Source organism: Anguilla anguilla, chromosome 9 (assembly GCF_013347855.1).
Source record: "Anguilla anguilla isolate fAngAng1 chromosome 9, fAngAng1.pri, whole genome shotgun sequence".
Lineage (NCBI taxonomy): Eukaryota > Metazoa > Chordata > Actinopteri > Anguilliformes > Anguillidae > Anguilla > Anguilla anguilla.
The window spans coordinates 19,498,062-19,521,395 of record NC_049209.1 but is presented as its reverse complement, the minus strand read 5'-3'; the positions used below and the strand labels follow the sequence as shown (position 1 = coordinate 19,521,395).

The window sequence follows — 23,334 nt, the reverse complement described above, 5'->3', positions numbered from 1 at the left end:
AAGAGAATGTTTATTTGTACATCAAAGATAGCCATGTTAGGAAATATGGAAATATGAACTAACTATTTGATGAAAAAATATTACTTTTCAGAAGGACCCCATCACAAGCCTTCAAAGACTGCTCCATATCCCAGTTTCAGAAACAGACAGTAACACAGACACATGCCACATGGACAAACACATACCTGCATGTATCCATAGATGGGTTTGCACACACTTACAGAACCAGAATTATGCCTTCCAATGTGTAGAGCATCTCAAACAGACCAATAAAAACAACTGGAAGAAAAGGTGATCTGGATATGTTTATTATTTAAACTATCACTTAAATAAAAAAGTGCATAGAAAATAAACATGATTAGAAACTTTACTTTTTACAAGTATTTACAAAGATTTTTTTCTTTTTTCATTATTTTACATTCAGTCTTAAGTAGTTATAGTACGGTTTAAAATTATTATTTGTTATAACGGTCTTTCCTTCATTTTTGCAATACAAGAACACTGCAGAGACCCATAAGGACATGTAGCCATCATCATCATCATCTTTATCATCATCATCAATAGTCTTCATGATGGAGTTCAGGCATTGAATAGGAGTCCACATGGAAAACACCAAAACACGGGAGTGTTCAATTCAAGGCCAGAGAAAAAAGGGGCCCTTTTCCAAACTCCCCCAAGGCCTCCCACTCAAGCCCCAACCCTCTCCAATACTTTAGATGACCGCACTGGTATACAAACAATATATTACCAAAATCGTACACATCCACCCTCTTCAAGCAGAGTACAGAAGACGTCTACTCAACTGACAACTAATTAAAAGTAGCAAAAAATAAATTACTAACATTACAAGCATAAAACCAAAATTTATAATTACTTTTAATATCATGACCATCATCATCATCATCATCATTTTCTTACGTAAGACACCACACCAATAAAACCAAAGTTTCCTGTTGGAGAAGAGCAGAGGGGGAGATGTGGACAGCCAGAAGAAAATTTAGTGGGAGGTTTTACCATGGGGGGTCTGGGGAAAGGCTTCTCCCTCTGGCCTACATAAATTTAACAGAATTATACCACATCAAGTAAGCGGTCTAAAATCCCTGTAAAAAATGTACAAAAAAACCAAAACAAAACAAACAAACAAACAAAAAAAAAACATTCACTACCACAATAAAAAACACAATAATCAAAATGGCTGACCTCAAGAAGTTCACAACCACATTATACAGATATAGTTTTCATACTATAAATATCGTTCCTTTTAAAAAAAACAAAAGAGAAACTGTAGCACTCCCATAGAAGAAGCACTCACAGGCACAGAAGAACTGGTACTGGGGACCATAAAATACAAGCTGCTGCACAACGGTAGTCTCAATCTAAGTTGATACTGTAACACAAAAACCATTAGAGTGTACACTGAAAAGATGCAATTTGCCTTAGTAAAGCAGTTGTTTGCTACTCTAACTATGTTTCCCATTCTGTAATAATTTGTAGATACTGAAGTATAAGTTGCTATTTATATGTATGTGTATATATATATATAGAGAGAGAAAGTTAAGATGGAGTTACTATGGGATGTACAGGTGCTGTGGGGATCACAAGATAAGGTGAATAAAAGACTATAATGGATTTTTTTTCCTTTTGACAGAATCAAATCTGCCATTTGTACACCCAGAGCTAACAGGAGACGGTCCCTCCATCGTGAAGGGGGGACAGGTCCCTCAATATTGCATTAAAACGGATCCAAAAATGAAAGCACTTGTGTCCCCTCCCCCCTTTCCCACCTAAGCCCTTCTATGATTAGCAGCATCGCTGCTGTTATCCAGTTTCCATTACATCGAGTTGGGTATCTAGTCACCCTCCGATGACAGCCGTCTGTTATCCCTGTATGCAACTAAAACCCTCTGTGAAGTTCCGTTCCTCTAACACGTCATTCACGTTCACAAATAACATTACTGTTTGCATGTTTAACATCCCATCGTTCACTGTTTAAAATACATTCAATATCGAGCGATAGAACTGAGTGGAGAGACAGAAAGTAGTTGACTTAGAATACTCAGCTCATAACAGTGACCATTACAAGATGAGCCTTGGTCTGGAGTGCTTCACACATTTTTTCACAGAGACACCATTACAATAGCTGAGACAAAATATACCACGGTGGTGGGGATAAGAAAACAGCTGCTCGGTATGAACAAGGTTCCTCTGCCCTCTCTGCTCGGGAGGCACAAGTTCTGAAAACAGCCACCGAGACGGTATGTCAATGTGAACGGGTTTCTATTAGTTAAATGTGAGCTCAAAATTCCCTTAGCCTACAGATCCTCTGCAAACTTCGAAAACCGATTAGCAGAGAGAGACTGAAGAGGTGCACGTGTTGCCTTGGATCCCGCCGTGGAAACCGGTTGTGTGTAGGGGTAATGTGCATCGTTGCGTAACCAACAACATCTATTCGCAGCGCTGCAAATGTACTAGAACTAATACGATCTGTCCGATAAATGTGCCTAACAAATAAATATGCATCTACCTTTAAACTGGACTGGATACAAATTCACAAAGTTAGCTTGAAACAGGTTCCACTCCTACTTCCCATTTCCTCTAATGAGCTTTAGCCGTTTCAGACCAAAGATAAAGTTCAGAGAATTTAAAGGCTTATACGCATGTTTCATTTCCGTTCTGTTTGGCCAAAAGGCTGCGACAAACAGAAGCCTGCCAAAATACAAACACAAGTCATTAAAATGTTTTTTTCCTCATCTACAGTTACAATTGTCAGTACGAAACGACTTCCTACTTCAGCGCGAGGCAAACCAACATTGATAAAATTAAAAAATTAAAAAATGAGCACGAGCAACTGGTGGACTGCAGTCTATGGGGATGGATAACAACTTTAGTCTTTGGAACCAAGACATTCAGGCTGCAAAATATGCAAGAACAACAGAATTTCTTTAAAAATAAATAAGGCAGCTCTCTACATTTAAAAAAGTCTACACCGAGCTTTTCGCCTTTGTAAACAGTTCACTTTCCTACAAAATAGGCGCCAGTAAAATAAATACAACTCGTTTCATTAAAAAAATAAATACCATCGTTAAGTGCTTTTTCACCAGCAAGTGCGTTTTTTGTCTCGATTATAGAAAAATATACATATTATTTACATTTTTAAAAATAAAGCATGAACGTCGTTCCCTTGACTGAATGGTAGAAATCAGGGAAAGGTCAATGATGCAGTCCAAGTCAAGTCAACAAGAATTTAAGCAACGTAGTCTCAATTTTTATCTTTGCAAATGTCGATTTGTGGAAACGCTAGGGAAAAAGTATCACAGGTAATGAATTGGACCTCTTCTGTAACTGAATCGATTTTCTTTCTTAAAGATTGACATTTCCTGACCATAGGGTAAGACAGACACACGGACAAACATAGACAATATGTGTTAACAGCATATGTCCCGCTGTCTGTCACTCAATCTGAACAGCAGATACAAAGAGGTAAGTGAACAGGTGTGAGCCATCTGGCTCTGCTACTGTACAATGTTGTTTGTTCATATTTCTACGTCAAACAGCCCAGTCCCAAAGCTGTGAAGTCCACCAGTACCTCCGCCCAGCAACGCCCTGTCCTCGCAGCCCCTAGAGCGCTACTTGCACTTTACTCGCATGCGTGCACAAGATACCACCATGAACATCAGCATGACTATGCAAATCTACAGAATTCCATAAAACACGCCTGAAGCTTGGACTGGCACTCCCTCTAGTGTCTAAAACACACACTGCTCCAGACCTGTTAGTCTGCTGACACAGGATATATATTTACAAAATATTTGACAGAAAAAAACGGAAGCTATGGAAGTTTCGTTATTTCTTAAAACAGACCCGGCATGGCTCTTTTTTCTGCAGGCCGCAATGTACATTCAAACACTGAGCTGCTTCGGAAGGGCCGAGGTTGTCAGGGAAGCAAGGGCTCTGATTATTACAACCAAATTGGTCTCTTTTATTTTTTTGCTCTAAAAAAGAAAGGGTTCTTGCATTTCCCTTCAAAAATTGCACTTTGGTGTAAATATTGTAAGGAAAATGGGGGGGGGGGGGGGGGGGGGGGGGGTTTGCTTCTGACAAAGTAACAAAAGTACTTTTTTTGTTTGCTTAATTTTGTATTCTATTACGCAATTTGAATTGAACAGCAAAGGTCAGTTCTTTCGAGGTTCAGTAGTCAGTACCATGTGTATAGCTGTAAGGTATTAGACAAGATCCTAAGACTTCCTATTAGGGGCTGAAATTTTACTTGTTTTATTAGATAAATCAGAACGGGAAAAAACCCCCCGAGTGAAGTCTTACCGTGATAAAAACTTGTCACCTTGTGCATTTTTCCTTTTTTGAAACTTTTAAAACTCGTCTTTCAGCCCGATGAGATAAAAAATATAATATATAACGGTAAAAACATGAGGCACAATAATAAATAATTTGCTTCCTTCCGCAACACACCCCTTCGCAAAACAGAGGCCTTCAGCTAGTGCAAACACCCAGGACCTCCCTGCCCCTCCGCAGTTCAACTACAGCTGCAGACTGCCATCATAGCTGGTCACACGGCGCAGGAGGCATCACAGCGCTAATCCCCTCCACAGAAACTCAAGGAAGAGTGGTGCCATGGAAACGGGCGAGCTCTGGAGGTAAAAGAAGGGAGAGTGGAGCGCGGAGACAGGGAGTCGGAAGGGTGGGGGGGAGGGTCGGCTCTAATTGAGGAACTTGCGGCACTTTTTGGCGCCGCAGTTGCAGGGTAGCTTGTTGCCGAGCGCCTCAATGGGAAACTTGTAGTCGTAGGTGAGCTCCTCCCCCCGGTAGATCTTGCGCATGGCGAAGATGACGATGTGCTTCTGGCCCTCGATGTTGATGACGCGCGAGTAGCAGTTGGGCTCGCAGGAGTGGTTGATGAAGCGCGCCGCGTTGCCGTGCACGGTGGCGTCCACTACCTCGTAGTCGTCGATGCGGAACATGTAGCAGCCAACGCCCTGCGTGAGGGGGGGTGGGGGTGGGGGGCACAGAGAAGGGGTGGGGAAACAGAGCTCAAAAATCACACAAAGATGCATGAGCTGACAGGGAGTAGCAGTGATTTAGGCAATGAACTAGAAATCAAAACCGAAACAATCAGGTAACATTGTCTGCTAAACAGTGAAAAAAAAGAAATACAATATTTAAGGCTTTTTTAAATGAGGAGATGGGTGGACTGTCACATATGAGAACAGGAGAGCCTGATGAATACTTTATGATCTGAGAAGGCATTCAGTGTGCGACTGCAGTGTCCAAACTCTGGGGTCTGACCAGAGGAGGGCAGCATTCAGGCTCGTGTTGTGAAAAGACACGGAGCCTCATACTGCCTCAGGCCCTCCCCCACTTCTCTCACCTTGCTGTCGTAGTACTTCTCCCGTTTGTCAGTGAGGACAGAGCGGATGACGTTGCCGGAGTACTCGATCACCATCTCTCCAGCGTCGATGTTCCTCTTGCAGAACAGACCGCGACCGTGGATGGGCGACCTGGCAAAGCGGAGAGTGCGTGGTCAGGTGGGGCGACCTGGTTCCGTTTCGACGGCAGGACCGCTGGACTCAGCGGCGGCTGCGGGGCCACGGAGGCGGTGCCTCCGCGTGTGCAGGGAGGCGTTTGGTTTTGACCGTGCGGTCACAGCCCCGTAACACTGGGACTGCAGGTGTGCGCATACCTGTAGACCCCCACCGCCTCCTTGGAAGCCTTCTTCAGGTGCCGAAACCTCATGGGCATAGGCAGGTCCATGCTGGTGGCCCGTCTAAACACACACAGAACATTCTGGAAGTTACGCAGAGTGGAGGCAATGGAGATGGGAAGGCAGACGGGTAACATGTCAGCGGTTCTCAAACTTTTGAGGGCAGGCCCCCCCTTTAATCAAACGTGTATAGTGCCCAGAAAAAACCAAACAAACCAGAGCTTGTCTATCCAAGGTGAACGTCATAACAGGCGACCCCTCAAGGCCTCTTCCATATTATGATGGTCCCTATATTGTGACTAGTCATAGCCAAGAATGACAGCTCACAAATATATTTTGCAAGAGGAGGCAGCAATATGCTCTTGGCCTTGCTGGTCAGCTCCTTTGCTCTTGTCCAACAGCTGGCCAGAATTGCGCTGGTGTCTGCTGTTGGAGGATGATTTTCACAGCGCGATCGCTGGATGAGTGCAAAAATGTCTCATCTGCCTTTTCACTTAAGGCCACTTGCAATGACGTTACCAGCAAAAGGACCACAAACGCAGTCGCATTCAGCAGAATTTATTTCAATAAAATACCGACCGAAGCATTTCCCCTCAGTCCGGCAAGGCGGGAGCCCATTTTTATCACGAGATTCACTCACATTCTCCTGAACACATTTATCTTCTCGCTCACGTCATTTATAGTGCAGCAGGCCCCTCGAATCGAGAAGCTAAGTCCATTCAGGAAATTAAAAGCATGAGCAATCCATGCTAGGCTGGAAAAAATAAAACCTGCAAGTCCTCATGTCCTACGTCTGTGCTCTTAGAGATAATCACAGAGCTCATTCTTCTCCAAAGCAGAACCTGCACACATCCAAACGAAACCGCTTTTCATGACATGCACCCATCTCTACGAAAAGTTTTCAGAGATGTGATTTCAGTGGTTGCACTTTCCCCATAGCTGACCTCTGCTACAAGAGTATTCAACACACCGTACAGGTCAGGTGCCGTGACATTGCACATCTCCATTGCTGAAAGTGTCTATTCCTCCCCAATCATGTGGCATTTTGCAATTCACATGACATTTAGGCAAGGCATTCAGTGCATGGCTTCTGTCAACTGTAACCTTCTCTCTTTGGCTGGAACAAACTCTTGGATTTATTTTGACACTCTGGACGCTCTGTGAGTGAGGAGTCCTTCAGTGCCTCTTTGATGAAACCCGCAAGCCTGCCATCACAGTGCTCCAGGAACCCAGACTCATCAAAACTGCTTCATTTTCATTTTAACAGTCATCTCTTCCCTTTTAGCAAATGGGAGAGTTTGAAGAAAATGCTTGTACTATCCGTTTTAAACAGTAAACTGTAAAAGTGCCAAGATTACCGTACTGTACAAATGTATTTTTCACAGCCCCCTGGTGTGTCTTTGCAGGCCCAGCTTTGAGAACCGCTGACGCAGGCAACAGCAGGATTACAGGCAAACGAGAGGAGCATTCACTGGGGCACAGTGGAGAGGAATGCATCACAGAGAGGCAAGGAAACGGCAGGAATGAGCCGCCAGGGCCTCACCTGGCAGACTTCAGCTGCACCTCTTCCTCCTCTTCATCATTGGGGTTGTATTCAGGGGGCTGTCTGTGTTTGGATGCCAGGAAGTTGAACATGTCGAAAACAGATCGCCTGAGAAGAAAAGGGCACGGGGGCACGCGCACACGCAAAGTGACATGATCAGGAATGAAGTCATTTCCACAGCAGAACTGAGTGACCCCCGCCCCACCTGACCCCCCCCCCCCCCCAGCAGCAGAGGGGCAGCCCTACCTGTGGTGCAGCTCTGCCCGGGCGGAGCCGTGGGGATTGATTGGCGGCTCCTCTGCCTGCTCGGGCTTGTGGAATCGGAAGCGGTAGTGGCGGCAGTGCCGGGCTCCCTGGAGTTGCTCCAGGAGGAAGAGGACTGCATCGTGGATCACGCCCAGCATACGCAGCCCACTGACTCCTGAGAAGAGGGCGAGGAGAGGGGGTGGGGATTGTTCAATCGGGCATTTTGCAGTGAAGGGACCACAGAAATCGTTCGATGCAAGTGTGAATAAGACCTGGGGTCTGACCTTCGAAGGAGAGCTCCTTCAGTCTGGCATTAGAGCGAGCCTCCTGGACTTTATCTGTGAGAGATTTCCAGGCCTCTGTAGGGCAGAGACAGAGAAAGTGTGAGACACAACAACTGTAGAGAAAACTTCCACAGGAGACACATACCTGGGGGGCAAGGGGTGTGGGGACATGGGTACAGCACAAAAAAAGGAGTGGAGAGGCAAGGATTAGAGTCTGCACACAGAAAGGCGGTAATCAGACAGAGGCGTACCTTCGATGCTCTCGCTGCGGATCTGGAAACCATCATCACTGCAGATCTCAAACATCAACCCCCGTTTGGGCTCCCTGTCCAGCAAGGGGTCCTTCCTTTTTTCCAGCTGCCCGCTGATGCTTGCCCCGCCCCCTTCACTCTGAGGATGGATGCCTGGTGCTACAGGGCATAGAGGAGACCGTTGAGTTTAGAAACAGGAAGTGATGTCAAATTATTCCACCAATCAGGGAGCAGACAGCTACAAAGGGGATGTGCACGAGTGGGCCCAGCTGAACTCACCTGAGACTTTGGGTTTGGACTCAGTGACCTTGGGGGTAATAACGGGGGGAATGGCCGCCGCGGCCGGGGTCCCACTGCACAAAAGACAAAACAAAAAGGGACGGGGGTCAAACAGCCTTACTCTGATTGTGCTCCACGCACAGGGCGGCCTCTGCAGCTTGAGGCCAGAATGTTGCAGAAATTCCCAAGAAACTCACCCGGTCTTCTGGTCCCTTTCTGTTGGCTCCACCTCCATGAGGTCAGGAGAGAAGGCTTCCCTGAGCCTGCAGACAAGATCACACACATGCCATTCCAACCCTAATACGGACAAAAATAGGCCTTGAGCAGCTCTTGCAGTTCTCAACATAAACAGACCGTGCCCTTGTGTTATGTAGTCAAAGTATAGCTTTACAGGTTCCTCTGTCCAAAATCTTCCCGGAGTTAACTTTTCACGAATACACAAAACAAAATCTAAAACTTAATTTTTATATAGTTTGTATTAGCTGAATTGAATGTTGTGTACTAGTTCCTCACAGTATTTGTTCAACCCGGTGCCCAGACTGTGTACATTTTAGTGCGGCATGTGGCTGTGTCTTACCCAGGGGAGGGGGATGTTCGGCTCTGCTTGTCGTGAGTGTTGAGGGGGCTGTCTGAACGCCGGAGCTTGTGTTTCTTCCCGCTGGCCTTGTCAGGGCTGCGCTGGGTGCGCTTGGCTTTGGGCTTCCCCCTGCCGGAGGGCGGAGCCAGAGCCCCGCCGCTGCTCAGCTGCTCCGAGCCCCGGGAGATGGGGGTGGTGCGTGAGCTTTGGGCCGAGCCGCCCGCCACACGAGACCTGCCGGCGTCCTGCCCCACGGAACCGGCGGGACCGCGATCCGGGGTCGGGGGCTTGTCGGCAGGCGCTCGAGCCGGCGGGCGGGGCTGGAGATGGTAGGCGGCGCCCTGCTGGCCCGGCTGCTGGCCGACCGACATGCTTATGGTCTGGCCCGGGGGCAGCATGCAGATGCCAGTGGTGCTGGGGGTCTGGGCGGGGCCGCCGGCCTGCAGGACCACCTGCTGCTCGGGCAGGGCCAGGCTCTGCTGGCTGGCTTTCAGCAGCAGGCCCCCAATGGACCCCGTCATATCGGCAGGGCCCAGGAGACCCGCCGGGGAGCTCAAGGACACCGAGCCGGGCCCCATGGGAACCACGTTCAGCACAGACTGGTTGGGGTGCAGCCCGGACACGGTGCAAGGCACCAGGTGCTTTGGGGGTTCCTGGCCCAGGACACCCGCTTGCACGGGAGGGGCTGACAGGCCCTGGATGGGGGCGGGCTCGAAGTACACTACCCCCGGTTTGGGTCGCTTGATGATGTTGGGAACTTTGCGCTGGGAGGCGGCGGTCACCGAGGTGACGGCTCCCAGCCCCACCAGACCCGACTGTGCGGGAATGCCCGCGGGGATCTGGGTAGGCGAGAAGTTTATAAGAGTCACGTTGGGCGGCACCTCGGCGGGTGTCAGCACAGGCTGGCTTCCGGACCGGGCCAGCTTCTTGGGCTTGCGTGGCAGGAGCCGGGACAGTGGCCGCTTCTTGCCGTGCACAGAGGTGGGGATTGCTGAGGAGGGGGGCGTTGTCGAGGCGCTGGAGACTATTGTGGTACCGGGTGCCAGCTCGCCGTGGGAGTCCTGGGAGTGGACGCCGATGATGAGGCCGGAGGTGCTACTGGGAATAGCAGACTGGAAGCCGGCCTGCGTGACTCCAGGGAAGGTGTGGATTTGGGGGTGGTGAGACATGGTGACCAGTCCTTTACCGCCAGCTGGGAACATTGCACTGGAGACTGGTACGCCGGTGCCAATGCCCGCTGCCAGTGCCATCGAACTGGTGTCCATGGCTCCGGTGGTGCCGATCTGGATCTCCTGCGTGACGCCGTTGGGGAGGGTCTGCAGGACGTAGAGTGGCTGCATGTGCTGGTTCAGCACGATCAGCTTCTCCGGGCCCGGCTTCAGGTGGGTGGCAGCGGTTTGGACCGCAGTGCTGGGCACCTGGGCAGGGGTGGAGCTCTCCACAGGCGCGGTCAGGTACTTCTGCCCCTGGAGGGGCACCGATGGCGAGCCAGGGAGCCCGGGTGTCCCGGAAGTCCGCGCCAGATCCTGGCCGCTCGGCTCCACCACCTGGCCAACAGGAGGGCTCGTCATGCGGTCGGGGATGAAGTGCTCCGGTGTCATGTGACCCTCTGTCACCTGGGATTCCCCGCCCACGGTGGCTCCCTGCTGTGTCTCCGTGGAAACGCTGACTCCTCCCCTCTGCTTTTCCACCCCTTTCTCCACGGAGGAGTCACTGGCGGGCATGGAGAGGATGGGACGTTCAGCAGGTTCTGCGATCAGGGCACTGTGGTTCTGATTGGTCACCGAGGGGCTGCGGGTGGTGAGCACGGACAAGTCCGAGGGCAGCTCCAGGGGGATGCCGTATGGCTCCTCCCCAGTGATGGACGTGTTCACGCCGCTCTCGCCTGGCTCTGCGCTGGGCAGGGGCTGGGGGAAGTCCTCAAAGAGGCCGATATCCTTTCCCCGATTAGCATCCAGGCCGAAGCCCTCCTCCAGGGACAGGAGCTCAGACGAGGAGGCCTCCGGCTGCTGGCCCAGGGCCTGCATGGAGGGTGTGTTGAGCACAAATTCCATGATGTCGGAAGGCAGGATGTTGCCACAGTCATCGCTGTTGGTATTGTCGGAGTCCGACTTGAGCAGGTCGGTATTGAGGGAGAGCTGGGCCTCCAGAGGGTCCTGCCCTTGGGATTTCACGCCTCCCAGAGGCAGGCTGTTCTCTTTCTGGCTCTTCCTGGCATCACGACTGTTGCTAGCTCCGCCCCCTCCGCCACTGTTCTCTGCCTCTTTCCCCGAGTCCAGGTCAAGCTTCTCCGCCCGCGCCTCCCGCCCCTTCCTCTTGCCACCGCCCTTGTTGGAAGAGGTGGAGCCTGCGGTGGCTGTGGTGGAGGTGGTGGTGGTGGCGGCGGTGCTGACACTGGCATCGCTCTCCGAGCCGTCGTCCACCCCGTCCAACTGCCCGATCCTGGGACGTCCCAGCTCCCGCCGGGCTCCCCCCGCCCCTTCCCGCTCCTCATCCCTCCTATCTTCTTTCAGGAACCTATGAAGTTGGGACCCTCTTCCCATGAGGCACCGCTGCATCCCGCCCATGGGGAGGACGCTGCCGGCGGTGGGGCTGATGATTGTGCGGGTGAAGTTGTAGTAGTAAGCGTCCTCAGCGCACTGGCCGACCCCACCCTCCTCCTCCTCTCCGCTCTCCCCCGAGGAGGTGGTGCTGGTGTCGTCGGCCCCGTCGACCTGACCCTGGGCAGAGCGCTTCCCCGTCCCGCCACCGGCCCGCCTCTTCCCAGAGCCCTCCCCTCCGCTGCAGAAGGGGAGGTCCTCCTCTCCGTAGGACCGCACGCCGTAGAAGGGAGTCAGGCCGAAGAACATGTTTGAGCGCGCCCTGGCGCTGCGTCGGGGGTAGCGTCGCTTGGCCGACCCGGCGCTATCACCGTCGCCCTCGTGGTGTTTGTCTGCACTGCTGCCGTCCTCCAGAGAGTGCTCCCCTCCTTCTTCCACTCCGTGCCCCTCCCCGTCCTCCCCGTCGGGGTGCGGAGAGAAAAGGCCCTTCTCCGGGTCCTCCTCTGGGAGGGTCGGCCCGTCTGACTCCGAGCTGTCCCAAACTCCACGCTGGTCGAAGAGTGGTGAGCGAGAGGCCTTCTTCTTGGAGCCGAGGCCGGCAGGCGAGAGTGAAGCTGACATGGCCGTCCCGGAGGTGCTGGCCGTCTTGGTTCCATTGGAATCCATTTTGAGGGGGGTCAGGGTTACCTTGATCGTGCGTTTCCTGTCCCTTGACGAGGAATCCTTACGCGTTATTTCAGAGGGGGCATGCGATGACCTCTGACCTTTCACAAAACCGAACCTGCCGAGCGCCTCCTCCGGGGTGGTGCTGTTCTTCCTCTCAGGGCTGGAAAATCTCTCCCTGGCTTTCAGAGGCACGTCCCACGTTGGCTTTCCCACCTCCCCCGGCTCCAGTGCGCCAGGACCTTTGGTGTCACCGTCAGGCACGTCCATCTGGGCGACGCTGTTCTGAGGAGCCTTCCCCCTCTCTTTCCCGGACTCCCTGACGCCTGGTGTTCGGACTTTGGAGCGAGTCTCTTTGAGGGCAGAGATTCCGCGGCCGGTCACAGAGGACATGGCCACCTGGGAGGCGGATTTAGCAGCGGGCTTAGCAGCAGCGTCCGTGGTGATGGCAGAGGCTCCGGACGTCCTAAGCGGCTTTGTGACAGTGGGTGCAGCCTGTCCCACCCGAAGCTCTTGGGCCTTCCTCCCCACACTTTTGTGGTGCGGGGGAGGAAGGCCTAACACCTGCTGAGGGGAACCAGGGTTCACCGGGTCTTTGGAACCTGGCACCAGGCTTGGATTGGGCTCCTTCGCCGGGTCGCTGCCACTGGCGTCCTTGGGCAGGGTGGCAGTGGGGTGGCGGGACGCTAGGCCAGTGCCAGCAGGGAGCTCTTTGATGTTCAGCTTCCCCTTTTCGGCCTTCACGCTGCCGCTGCCACCCCTCTGGTGTCCGGACAGCACTGCCGTGGCCAGCGGCGGGGACACTTGGCTGCTCCCAGCCAGAGCCGGCAGCGTCTCCGACGCCCGAGATGCAGGCCTCTCCACTTGCCCTCCCGCTGGACGGGTGGCGCCCTCTGCCCGCTTCTCCGGAACCCCGCCCTGGTTTTTGGGCTGGGAGGTCGGGCTCAGCGTCCGGCTTTGTTTGGCTTCCCTCCCGCTCGCCTTCTCCTTCTCAGCTGTGGTGTCCCACACGCTCAAGCCTCGGTAGGCCGTGGACAGGGAAGGGGCCGAGGAGAAGGCACCCATGCGGCCCCTCTGTGGGGAGGGGGCACGCTGACGGGGAGGCTGCGGGGAGAGGGAGGAGGTGCTGTGGCGGCGGGACCCAATGCTCCTCAGACCAGGAGTCAGCAGGGGGTCCCCCACAGTGACGATCTCATGCGGCGAGCTGGAGAGACCTCCTATGTGCGACACAAACAGAAAGTGAAAGGATGGCTCAGGACAGTCAGAAAGCAGTTAGAATGTACTTATGAATGATCAGCTGGGATTTAGTAAAGCAAAACTCAGAGTAATGATAATAATACTAATAATAAGTCCAACAACAATAATAATAATAACAATACAGATGTGCCATGACTACCTGTGGAAGGGAGGGGTCTGGAGCCAGGGGACCTCTGGCATGGGGGGTAACTGGGGTGCCGGCTGCGGGGGGCTGCCTTGGTCCTTGGCGTGGTAGGGGTGGGCTGGCTTTTAGAGGGGCGGACTGAGGGGGACTCGGGCAGTGGTGACATTTCCTTTTCTGTGGGGAAGAAACCGGTGTCGTTCAGCCTCACACCAGTCTACTCATTTCCCACCTGAGCCACTTTTACAGCAATGACATGAGAACCGACATGTGGTAACGGAAAAGGGAGGTAACGGAAAAGGGAGGACCTAAAAAATGGGAGGAAACTGTCAATGACTAAGAGAACGAACTAACTACATATTAGCTGACCACATTATTACTGCCATAATTGTTTTATCCTCGGTTAAACTCGGCTCGAAATTCTAAAACCTGAGGCAAAGAAGTCATCCATGATTTCCAACATCTCACATCTGCAATGGGTCAAAACCACTCAGAAAGATGAAGTATGTACATAATTGGGCAAATTTTTATATTTAATAAAGGACAGGACTACATTTATTTAACAAGCGTTGCAGATTTCCATTCTGACACATTTTAATGTATATAGTATATAGTACAACTTCCTTAAAAAAGGCTATATTTATTTTGGCAACTGGGCTAATGGAAGTGTCAAGCCCTGATACAGTATATAAAACTTTAATGTGAGTCTGCCTAATGGCAGAAATGTAACTACAGATCTATGCCTTTAATGTGTCTGGGTGCTCAAAGCATGGCATACCTGAAAACGAGGGGGGGCTGTGGGTGATGGTGCTGTTGTCCTCGTGCTCCATAGTGCTGTTGATGTCAGCCTCCACCACTGGGGGGCAGCACACCAGGATCTTGCAGGTGTACACACACCGCTTACGGGCATCCAGAGTGCTCCAGTACACCCTCGAGCACCTGACAAGATTACACACAGTGTTGAACGATGCCAAATGCCTCTGAACGTACAAGCAATTACAAGGAAAACAAATGGTGTGTGCATTCAAAGATCAGAGAGTTCCTGTCATGGTTACAAATGTTCTAAGTAAAGTCTTCAAAACTCAGTGTATAAAAAAATAAATGAAACTGTGTAACCGGTCAAAGCAAGGCCAAGGCAATTAAGCTTAGCTACAAAACAAATAAAACCCAACCGAAGGGACTGCAGTAAAAAAAGAAATATAGCAGGAGCGCCAGTAAGAGTCCAGCATACACATCAAAACTAGTTAACTGTGTCCAGGATCCTGGCCTTCCCTACTCAAAATGTATGTGTACAAATTTAATTTTTACATGCTCCTTTAGACAGATGCTGGATACATGCCTAGTACACATGTGCCCAATGCACATTCATGCCAAAAACACACACACACAGTTATGTATGCGAGCGAGAATAAGCAGGGTGCGAACAGCTTACTGGTAACCAATGGGGAAGAGTTTGCGTTCACAGTCTGAGAGCTCAGTCAGGATTCCAAGGCAGTCAATGGTCATGGAGCCTGCATCGAGCACAATACACAAGGGTCACAAACTAAAGCTGGTGAGGTCACCAACTGAGGTCAACAACAACAACCAAAGAAAACACTGCTTTTGTACAGAGTTTAAGGACCCGTTTCCCCTTGAGGTCCAGTGAAATCACGGGCTGCTGTTTTTAATATCATCACTGTGAACCAGCATCTACCCACTCTAAAACAAAAAGCGATTATATTTTCTCAAAACAAAATGACACCGCAGACATAACACTTCTGCCTGCCAGATAAACAAACACTTTAACTGCTGGGAAACGTGGCAAGCGGACATCTAATTTTCAAAAACTGTTTTAATTTCAACTAGGTCACACTGCCGGACAGACCACAATAAAGTACTTATAGTAGGATAGGGGGGTATGACAAGATGTGTGATTTGCAGACACAGGGCGGGACACGTACCAATCATCATGTGGATGTTCTCTGGCTCTACGCCACTCAGAAACTTCCTCCGTAGGCTGATCCCTTCAAAATCCACCAGGATTCTCCGTGTCACCTCAAACCCAGACTCTGACATCACCTGCAGGAGGCCCAGGGTAGGTCAGCAATTCGATTAACAGACTATTAAGCTTCCCATTCTGGGTCGGGCGTTAGGTGGTCTGGGTGTGGTTCGCGAGGGGGTGGGTGGAGTTTGTTGTGGTTGGGTGCACTTTGTGATTTGAGTGTGGTGAGGAACAGTCAGGTGCAGTTTGTGAGGGGGTAGAGTGCGGTTGGTTTGCGGTTTGTGAGGGGAGCGAGCGGGGTTGTTTTGAGAACGGGCAGGGTGGAGTTCAGTGAGGTCTGTAAAGGAGTGGGCCGACGGTTGGGAGACATTTCTGAGGTGGATTTTGGGGGAGGGGCTCTCCTCACCTCTCCCTTGATGAGGTCACGGTGCCGTTGGCAGTACACCTTCTTGTCCTCCAGGAAGACGCAGTGGCGCAGCCGGGCGCACATGAAGTGGTAGTTGCTGGTGCAGGTGGACAGACAGCAGCCCACTGTGGCCCCAGACCTCTGGCAGTGCTCGCAGCGCTGGGGAGCGAGACGCACGCAGTCAGCTCCACGCCCTTCTCAACCCCAAAGCCTTCTGGGAGTCCACCACCCCTCCTCCCTCCTTACCAGCTGCTTCCCGCGAATCACGGCCATGTGGACGTTCTTCAGCGAGCCGTCGTCATCCTCAAACACCTCGGCCGACCACAGCGCGCAGTTCACGTGGGTCCACTCGTTCTGCCCGATATACAGGAGTCTCCCGCTGTCCTGAGAAACACACACACACACAAAGTACATGTAAACAGACGCGAGCAAAACACACACGCAAGGATGTGTGTGCAGGCAGACACAGATACTCATTTTACAGCTTTTCAATTCAAATTTGACATGTAAATTCTCTCTAAATGTTAGTTGAATTTCTTTCCTGGCCAATTTCAATATATATATAGGTATACACACACTATAAAATAATACCGTACAGGACCATGTGACTAAGCAGGTGGAGGCACAGCATGTGCTGTGACAGACCAGTTCCTCCAGACAGGGGTCAGGATTTGGGGGGGTGGGTGGGGTGCACTCACATTGGTGTTGTCGTCGCCGTACTTGAGGCACAGGGCACACTGGCGGTTATCGCTCACGTCTGGAGGGGGCGAGAGCTCGGGGCTGTCCTCACGGGTGAGGTCTGGGCCTGCAGGAGATGGGGGGGGGGGGGGGGCAGCATTTAGCGCTGATCCAACATCCAACACGGTCTCAAGAATAGTATCTGAACACACAACCCTGACAATATTTTCTTGATGTCTGACCGGACTGACCAATCGCATCACTGGTTCCCAACCTGCCGAATGACAAGAGTGGTTCCTCAGAGAGAGGCGTGCCCTGCGTCTCACCGTCTATGTGCACGGGGGGCGGGGTGGAGGGGCAGTCCGGTTCGCCGGGGGCCTTGGGGCGGGGTGCGGGGATGATCTTCTTGGTGAGGGGGGGCTGCTCGGCCCGAGCCATCTCGTCCCTCTCCTGCCACTGGGCGTAGTTGTGGTCCAGGGAGGGGGGCAGCACGGCGTTGGGAAGCAGTCCACTGCTGGGCAATGAGACAGGGGTCATTACGGCAAGAGCCTCATCACTGAAGCAAAACTGAGAAATGCAGAGCATTTTTTCCATGATGTACACCACCACTAACCATACTGTAATAGAGTAATTATTAAATGTTTACTGTATTAAATACTACTACATCTACATAAATCCATGGTATAGTAATGGTAATTTTATGGGGCCTTGAGACTAAAGTTCGAGAACCACCACTTAATCCGATCTGAAGGAAATGAACCTCTCCGTCTGAGACAGACTGAAAAGAGAGGAAACCAACAAAAGATAGAAGAAAAGAAGAGAAACAGGGCTAAATGCATTCGGGGGTTTGTGTGCAGCTACGTTGCTGTGGAGTTGGTCTCGGAACCAAGACAGGTTTGTTTCATGAAAGAAATGAATACCTCTTTTAGGGAAGTTCCTTCCTTACGAAACGTGAGGGGACAATACATGGGATTTATGAAACCACAGCTGAATTATACATTAACAATGTCAACAAAAACATGCTCTTTCCCATTTATTATCCAAAGAAAAATTTCACTATTTGACAAACATTGTCTTGTTTGTCAGGGAATGAACAGATTAAGAGTCAGACTTAATGGTGCGTTTTTCATTTATTTCTATGTTTTTTTTTTTTGATAACAACCTTTGATAAAAACAATACAGACGTACAGTCTGACCGCAAATGCAAACAGACTCTTTAAAACATTCCACGAAACGCGATCCTCTCGCCCACCCAGTCCATTTCAATTATCTCTTTAGTTCCGCGGGAACGAAGGCGCGCCTTGTGAACCGTGACGCGTAACCCCAAACGGCGAGTCGGGCAACAACGCCTTGTCTCCTTTTGTTTCGAGCTGACAAGGCAAGGCGACCGCAGGGCGACCGCTGCCGCCTGTAAGAGGACACCGCGGGCCGCTCAAACCGTGGCACAGGGCCAGAGAGAGAGCGAGCGAGCGGAGGGACTCTCTCTCTCGCTGCGCTGCAGCACGGGGGCAGCGATGCGGCGTCAGGGGCGGCGGCAGGCAGGTAAGCTGGCTGTTAAAAACGCTCAGTCGCACTTTTAAAACAGTGATGTTAAATCGTGGTTGCGACCGAACGTATCGGTCAGCGGACAACAACGATATCCAGAATGGCCCTTAACCCTGTGTATATTTAAGAAGTTGCTCCTTCTCGTTCAAAAGCGCTCCTCGCTGACAAACGCTAGAGACGACGCGGCCTGACAGGCAGTGAAGGAACACAGGAGCGGTGTCTACCACAGTGTGCAGAATATGGCGAGAGAAATCTGGTGCAGTGCTTCACCCTCCCCAGCAGCAGGCGTGGGGGGTCAGCACAGTGTAGCTCTGAGGCACCAGTGCAGTGTAGACCACTGAGGGAACTACTGTGCAATGCAGTAAAGGAGCAGCTGCGCATTTTTTTAAATCGCTTTTCATCTGCAAATGCGTCTATCAAACCACAATCAAATCCAGACGAAACATAAGACTAAGTAAAGGCAGTGGTGACATGCTCAAGTGCAGTCTGGGTAAAGATGTGTGACTGGCGCAGGAGTGCAGAGCGGGCGCAGGGTCGTGGGGGCAGGGTTGCGGGCGCAAGGTTGCGGCGGCAGGGTTGCGAGGGCAGAGGGAGGTCGGCGGAAGTGCTGCGTCGCTCACGTGCGGCTCAGCGCAGGAGGCACTCACCTGGAAGAGCCTTTGTGCGGCTCCCAGAACCTGGACTCCTTCACTTTAAACCAGGGGAAGACGCGCTCCATTTGCTGAAAAAGAGGGGCACAGGGCAGGGTAGGGTGAGAAAGTGTTACCGGAGGAGAGCGGGGGGTGGGTGGGGGAGGGGCAGGGGTCATCCGGGACTCACCCGGATGAAGAAGGACTTGACCATGCTGTTGGCCTTCCTGCTCTCCGGTTGTCCTCCGTCAGTGTTGATCGCCATCTGTATGATCTTCACGATATCGTCGCTGAACTCCAGCTATGGGGGAGTCACAAAGATACACAATTAAACCCCTTGAGTGTCCGGAAAGGGAAGTTAGTTTGCTAGATTTGTGCCTTGACTTTTGATTGGATTTTGCACACTTCGGTTTGATGCTTTACTTTGCTTGACTAACCAACTCCAATAAGGGCCCCACCCACACAATTCACCAGAAGTAGTAACATAGCTGTAGTTTTTCAGAAAAGCAGCTCCTTGGAAGCTGGACAGACTTATCTCACATCAGAGTTTCGGTTAATGTTGCTAAGAAAGTGTTCAATACTGAAACCAGACACCGGGAGAGGCGGAGGACAGACGTACCACCGCCTTGTACCTCCCCATATCCATCTTCCTCTTCACGGACTCCAGGTCCAGGGGGGAGTCATTGGGCGGGGTCACCTCTGTCAGGACAGGTGGGTCGGGCCCCTCGGGGGAGCGGCGGGAGGGCAGGCTCTCCTCAGGCTCCGGGTTCAGCTCTGGGGGCTTCATCACGGCCTGCAGGACAGGGGCGAAAACTCAGCGAAACTCAAAAGCCATCTCCCCATCTCGGCGGGTGGAGTACACTCACCTGTCTGTAGCGCAGCAGGTGGGTGGAGGTGCGGGAGTTGAGCAGCGCGGTCAGGACCTGCCGCACGGAACCCTGCAGCTCCTTCTCCAAGGCGGTCCTCCACTCCGCCGGGGGGCGCTCCGTGCAGCTGGTGCAGGTGTAGGCCACGCTCTCCGGCAGGTTGGACAGGATCTCGTACATCTCGTCTGAGAATGGAACAGGAAGCAGACTCTCAAGCTCTCAATCACACTTAAAGGTGATAACAGCTATCAACAGGCAACAGCCAAGCAACGAATATGAAGATCTTCAACAGCCATTTATCACTCTCTCAGAAATACTCCTGTAGTTGCTAAGAAGCCAAGAGTGCAAAAAAGACAAGTGGATTAGAATTCTCCTATTCTGTTCACTGATAACAATACAATATCTGAGTTGTACTCAAGATTTATTAATATTTCTTAATACCCAGACCCATGTTGGTATAGTGATCTAAAACTTAACTCCAGCATTTCAATCGCGATGGAATTACTATGACTGCGATATTTTAACGCTGACTGATTTACTGATTATGGCTTTGTATTTTGGGAAGAAGGCAATTCCAGGCACACCTCACCAGTAGCCCTGTCCCTTCTGATGGACAAGGTCACGCCCACAGGTGTGATGTCGCTCACCTGTCAGTTGCTCACACTTGGCGTGGACCCAGCGGTCGCACCTCGCACACTGCATCATCTTGCTCTCGTAGTCGTCGTCATCGTAGCACTTCTTGCACAGCGGGCAGAAGTTACCTGAGGAAGACCAGGCACTGTTTAAATGGCTGTCGCGTCAGGAGGAGGTGCCGCTCCCCCCACCGCCCGCCCTTGTGGCCCGCCCACAATCCCGCCCCCGTGCCGCCTGGCCTCTCACCTTTTTCAAAAAGTTTGGCACAGTCATGGCACAGGGAGAAGTCGTGTGACCACTGAGCGTTCCAGGCCTTTCCTGGGGTGGTGGTGCCGCAGCTTTTGCAGCGAACGCACTTGGTGCAGATCTGGGGGTTCGGGGGTACAGAGATAAATGGTTAAAGGGTTCCGTCGAGGCTTTATTTCATTTTTGGGCGAACTGCCCCTTCAACAGTGGACCCCAGACTCACCGATAGTCACAAAAACACCTGTCTCTCCATGTCACACACCGCTCAGTAAAATCACCAAAACACAATCTGTCCATCCAGACTCCCTTCATCACCTACCCAGACTCTCTTCTTCTTGGTGGGTCTGGTGGGGTGGTTGGGTCCCAGGCACTCTGGGTGATAGCTGTTTCGGCACTTGTCACACTCCAGAAGTTGCTGTGTAGGGGAAACCAAAGTGCAAAAAGCCTTAACAAGGAATCTTCCAAAAGGTGTGCACACCATTGGTGCATTCAAAAGGCAGGACTTCACAAAAAGTTCACAGAACAGAATGTCATTACGGGAAGTGAAGTCCCATGCCCTGAGATTTTAATCTTGTTTGAAAAGCTCTGGACTACAACTCCCATCAGCTCCTTTTCAAAACATTCTCTAGTGTTCCAGCTTTCGAATGACCCCAACTCCCCCACATGCACCAGTCTTCCGAAGGGCCAGGCAGTTCCTAAAAAATGAGGAAGGGGCGTGCCTTACCTTGCTGTTCTGATGCTGCCGGCCACACACATGGCAGTAACGGCAGCGCCGGCAACACCAGTTCTCCCACTGCTCCTGCAGGGGGCGCTCTGTCTCCTCAAGGCAGAAAAGATGGAAGGGTTCGCAGCACACCTGGCAGAATACAAACTGGGGGGGGAGAAGGCAGGAGTTAAGGGTCAAGGGTCAAGCCACCTAAGAACACATTTGAAATTTACTTTTTTTTTTATTGCATTTTTCAAAATAGACCAATTTCTCAAGAGGCAAAACTGGCAATTACAAACTGGGTAGAGGAAGAAAGGGAGATTGTTAAAAAACTGTGCTACTCTTTGAAAGGTTGTTGGCATTCTACATACGAGTTTAATAACCTGTGAGACAGCAGCTGGTCAGGAACGTGGACCACTGCCCTTAAACGTTCCGTAAGCCATACGCAAACGACGACGGTGCTCACCTCCACCTGGCCGCTGCTCGCGCAGAGGAAGCAGATGACGCGCGGGGTGATTGGCACAGAGGTCAGGACGCTGAGCCCGCCCATCTCCCACACGTTCCCAATGTCATGGTCCTCTTTGAAGTCCACTCTGATCCGATGCACTCCGTCAAAGGGGGCCTTCTGCTTTCCGTTCCCTCCACTAGAGGGAGTGCTGAGCAAGTTTAAAGTACTGCTCTCTGTTCTGGAGGGAGCCGACTTTTCCTGAGAGCAGAGACAGAGGGAGATTGAGAGAAGCAATCGGAAGATCAAACAAAGAGAGAGATAGAAGAGAACCAGCAGGAGGCAGGGAGATTTAAGAGTGAAAGAAAGAGGGAAGAGAAAAGTAGAGGGAGATAATGTAATGGGAGGAAAAGTAATGGGAGGAAAAAGTACAGCGAGAAGGAGGAAAAAGGAGAGGGGAAAGAAATGAGACATGAGAGACACAGAGACAGCGAGAAAGATGATGAAACAAACTGAAATAACGACAGGAATGGAGAGAAGATAGAAACAGGACTCCCAGTCTGACAGAGGAGAGAGAGCTCATTACTCTCCAGTGTTGAAAGCAGACTGCCCTGAGCGGGAGGTGGAGACACTGGGAGGCCAGTGCTATGGGGCTTACCTTGTCTTTGGGTTTCTGTTTAGGGGCCAGCGCACACCGAGTCGGTTTCTTCTGTTTGGCTTCGATGGCTGAAAGACCACACACCCACAAACATGAACATAAACATAAACACAGAAGAACACACACACCCACAACCTTGAACATAAACACAAACACACAAGAACACACACACCCACAAACATGAACATAAACATAAACACAGAAGAACACACACACCCACAACCTTGAACATAAACACAAACACCCCAGAACACACACACCCACAAACATGAACATAAACACAAGAACACACACACCCACAAACGTGAACATAAACACAAACACCCCAGAACACACACACACACACCCACAAACATGAACATAAACACAAACACACAAGAACACACACCCACCCACCCACAAACATGAACATAAACATACAAGAACACAAACATAAGAACACACACACCCACAAACCTGAACATAAACACAAACACCCACAAACATAAACACACAAGAACACACACACCCACAAACATGAACATAAACATAAACACACAAGAACGCAAACACCCACAAACATGAACATAAACACAAACACACAAGAACACACACACCCACAAACATGAACATAAACAAACGCACACACACACACACCCACAAACATGAACATAAACACACAAGCACACACACACAAAAACAAACAAAAAAAAAGCATGAACACCCACAAATACACAAAAAACACAGACGCACCCACACACAAATACACCCACCTACAAATGCACACACCCACAAACACACATACCCATACAAAACACACAAACACAAACAAACATCATCACCATGACTGCAGTTAAGCTCACTGTATTTAGGGATACTAACTGAAGCCCAAGACCCCACCTAGCCCAAACCGGGATGGCAGGCATGCCATCCTGCCAAGTTACGCCTTGGCGGGGTGGCATGCCCCATACCTATACAGCACCAAGAGTTTGGTTTTAAATATACTTCAGAGTGGGTAAACAAAAGCCTCCGATAAACTGATTTCTGATTGTGTAAAGCAGTCCAGAGTACCTCAGCCTTTGAAT

General features: G+C 51.0%; 1 protein-coding gene across 3 annotated transcripts in view; it reads right to left on the bottom strand.

The window, feature by feature from the left end:
* Positions 1–292: 292 nt before the first annotated feature.
* Positions 293–23,334, bottom strand: part of LOC118236776 (histone-lysine N-methyltransferase 2A-like) — a 47,232-nt gene continuing 24,190 nt past the window's right edge. For 2 of the 3 annotated variants that reach the window (XM_035435397.1, XM_035435398.1), the window contains exons 8-35: positions 22,271–22,338; positions 21,634–21,873; positions 21,186–21,332; positions 20,781–20,876; positions 20,462–20,582; positions 20,230–20,343; positions 19,583–19,767; positions 19,336–19,509; positions 18,907–19,017; positions 18,735–18,808; positions 16,869–17,056; positions 16,563–16,669; positions 16,111–16,248; positions 15,865–16,023; positions 15,418–15,535; positions 14,910–14,988; positions 14,256–14,416; positions 13,496–13,654; positions 8,897–13,316; positions 8,517–8,582; positions 8,320–8,393; positions 8,041–8,199; positions 7,790–7,864; positions 7,506–7,680; positions 7,260–7,367; positions 5,696–5,779; positions 5,384–5,513; positions 293–4,991 (exon numbers count right to left, since the gene is read on the bottom strand). In XM_035435397.1, coding sequence (XP_035291288.1) covers positions 4,716–4,991; positions 5,384–5,513; positions 5,696–5,779; positions 7,260–7,367; positions 7,506–7,680; positions 7,790–7,864; positions 8,041–8,199; positions 8,320–8,393; positions 8,517–8,582; positions 8,897–13,316; positions 13,496–13,654; positions 14,256–14,416; positions 14,910–14,988; positions 15,418–15,535; positions 15,865–16,023; positions 16,111–16,248; positions 16,563–16,669; positions 16,869–17,056; positions 18,735–18,808; positions 18,907–19,017; positions 19,336–19,509; positions 19,583–19,767; positions 20,230–20,343; positions 20,462–20,582; positions 20,781–20,876; positions 21,186–21,332; positions 21,634–21,873; positions 22,271–22,338 — 8,006 coding nt within the window. In that variant the 3' untranslated portion in view covers positions 293–4,715. The remainder of the gene's footprint in view (positions 4,992–5,383; positions 5,514–5,695; positions 5,780–7,259; positions 7,368–7,505; positions 7,681–7,789; positions 7,865–8,040; positions 8,200–8,319; positions 8,394–8,516; positions 8,583–8,896; positions 13,317–13,495; positions 13,655–14,255; positions 14,417–14,909; positions 14,989–15,417; positions 15,536–15,864; positions 16,024–16,110; positions 16,249–16,562; positions 16,670–16,868; positions 17,057–18,734; positions 18,809–18,906; positions 19,018–19,335; positions 19,510–19,582; positions 19,768–20,229; positions 20,344–20,461; positions 20,583–20,780; positions 20,877–21,185; positions 21,333–21,633; positions 21,874–22,270; positions 22,339–23,334) is intronic. The other variant, XM_035435399.1, reaches the window with a different exon arrangement.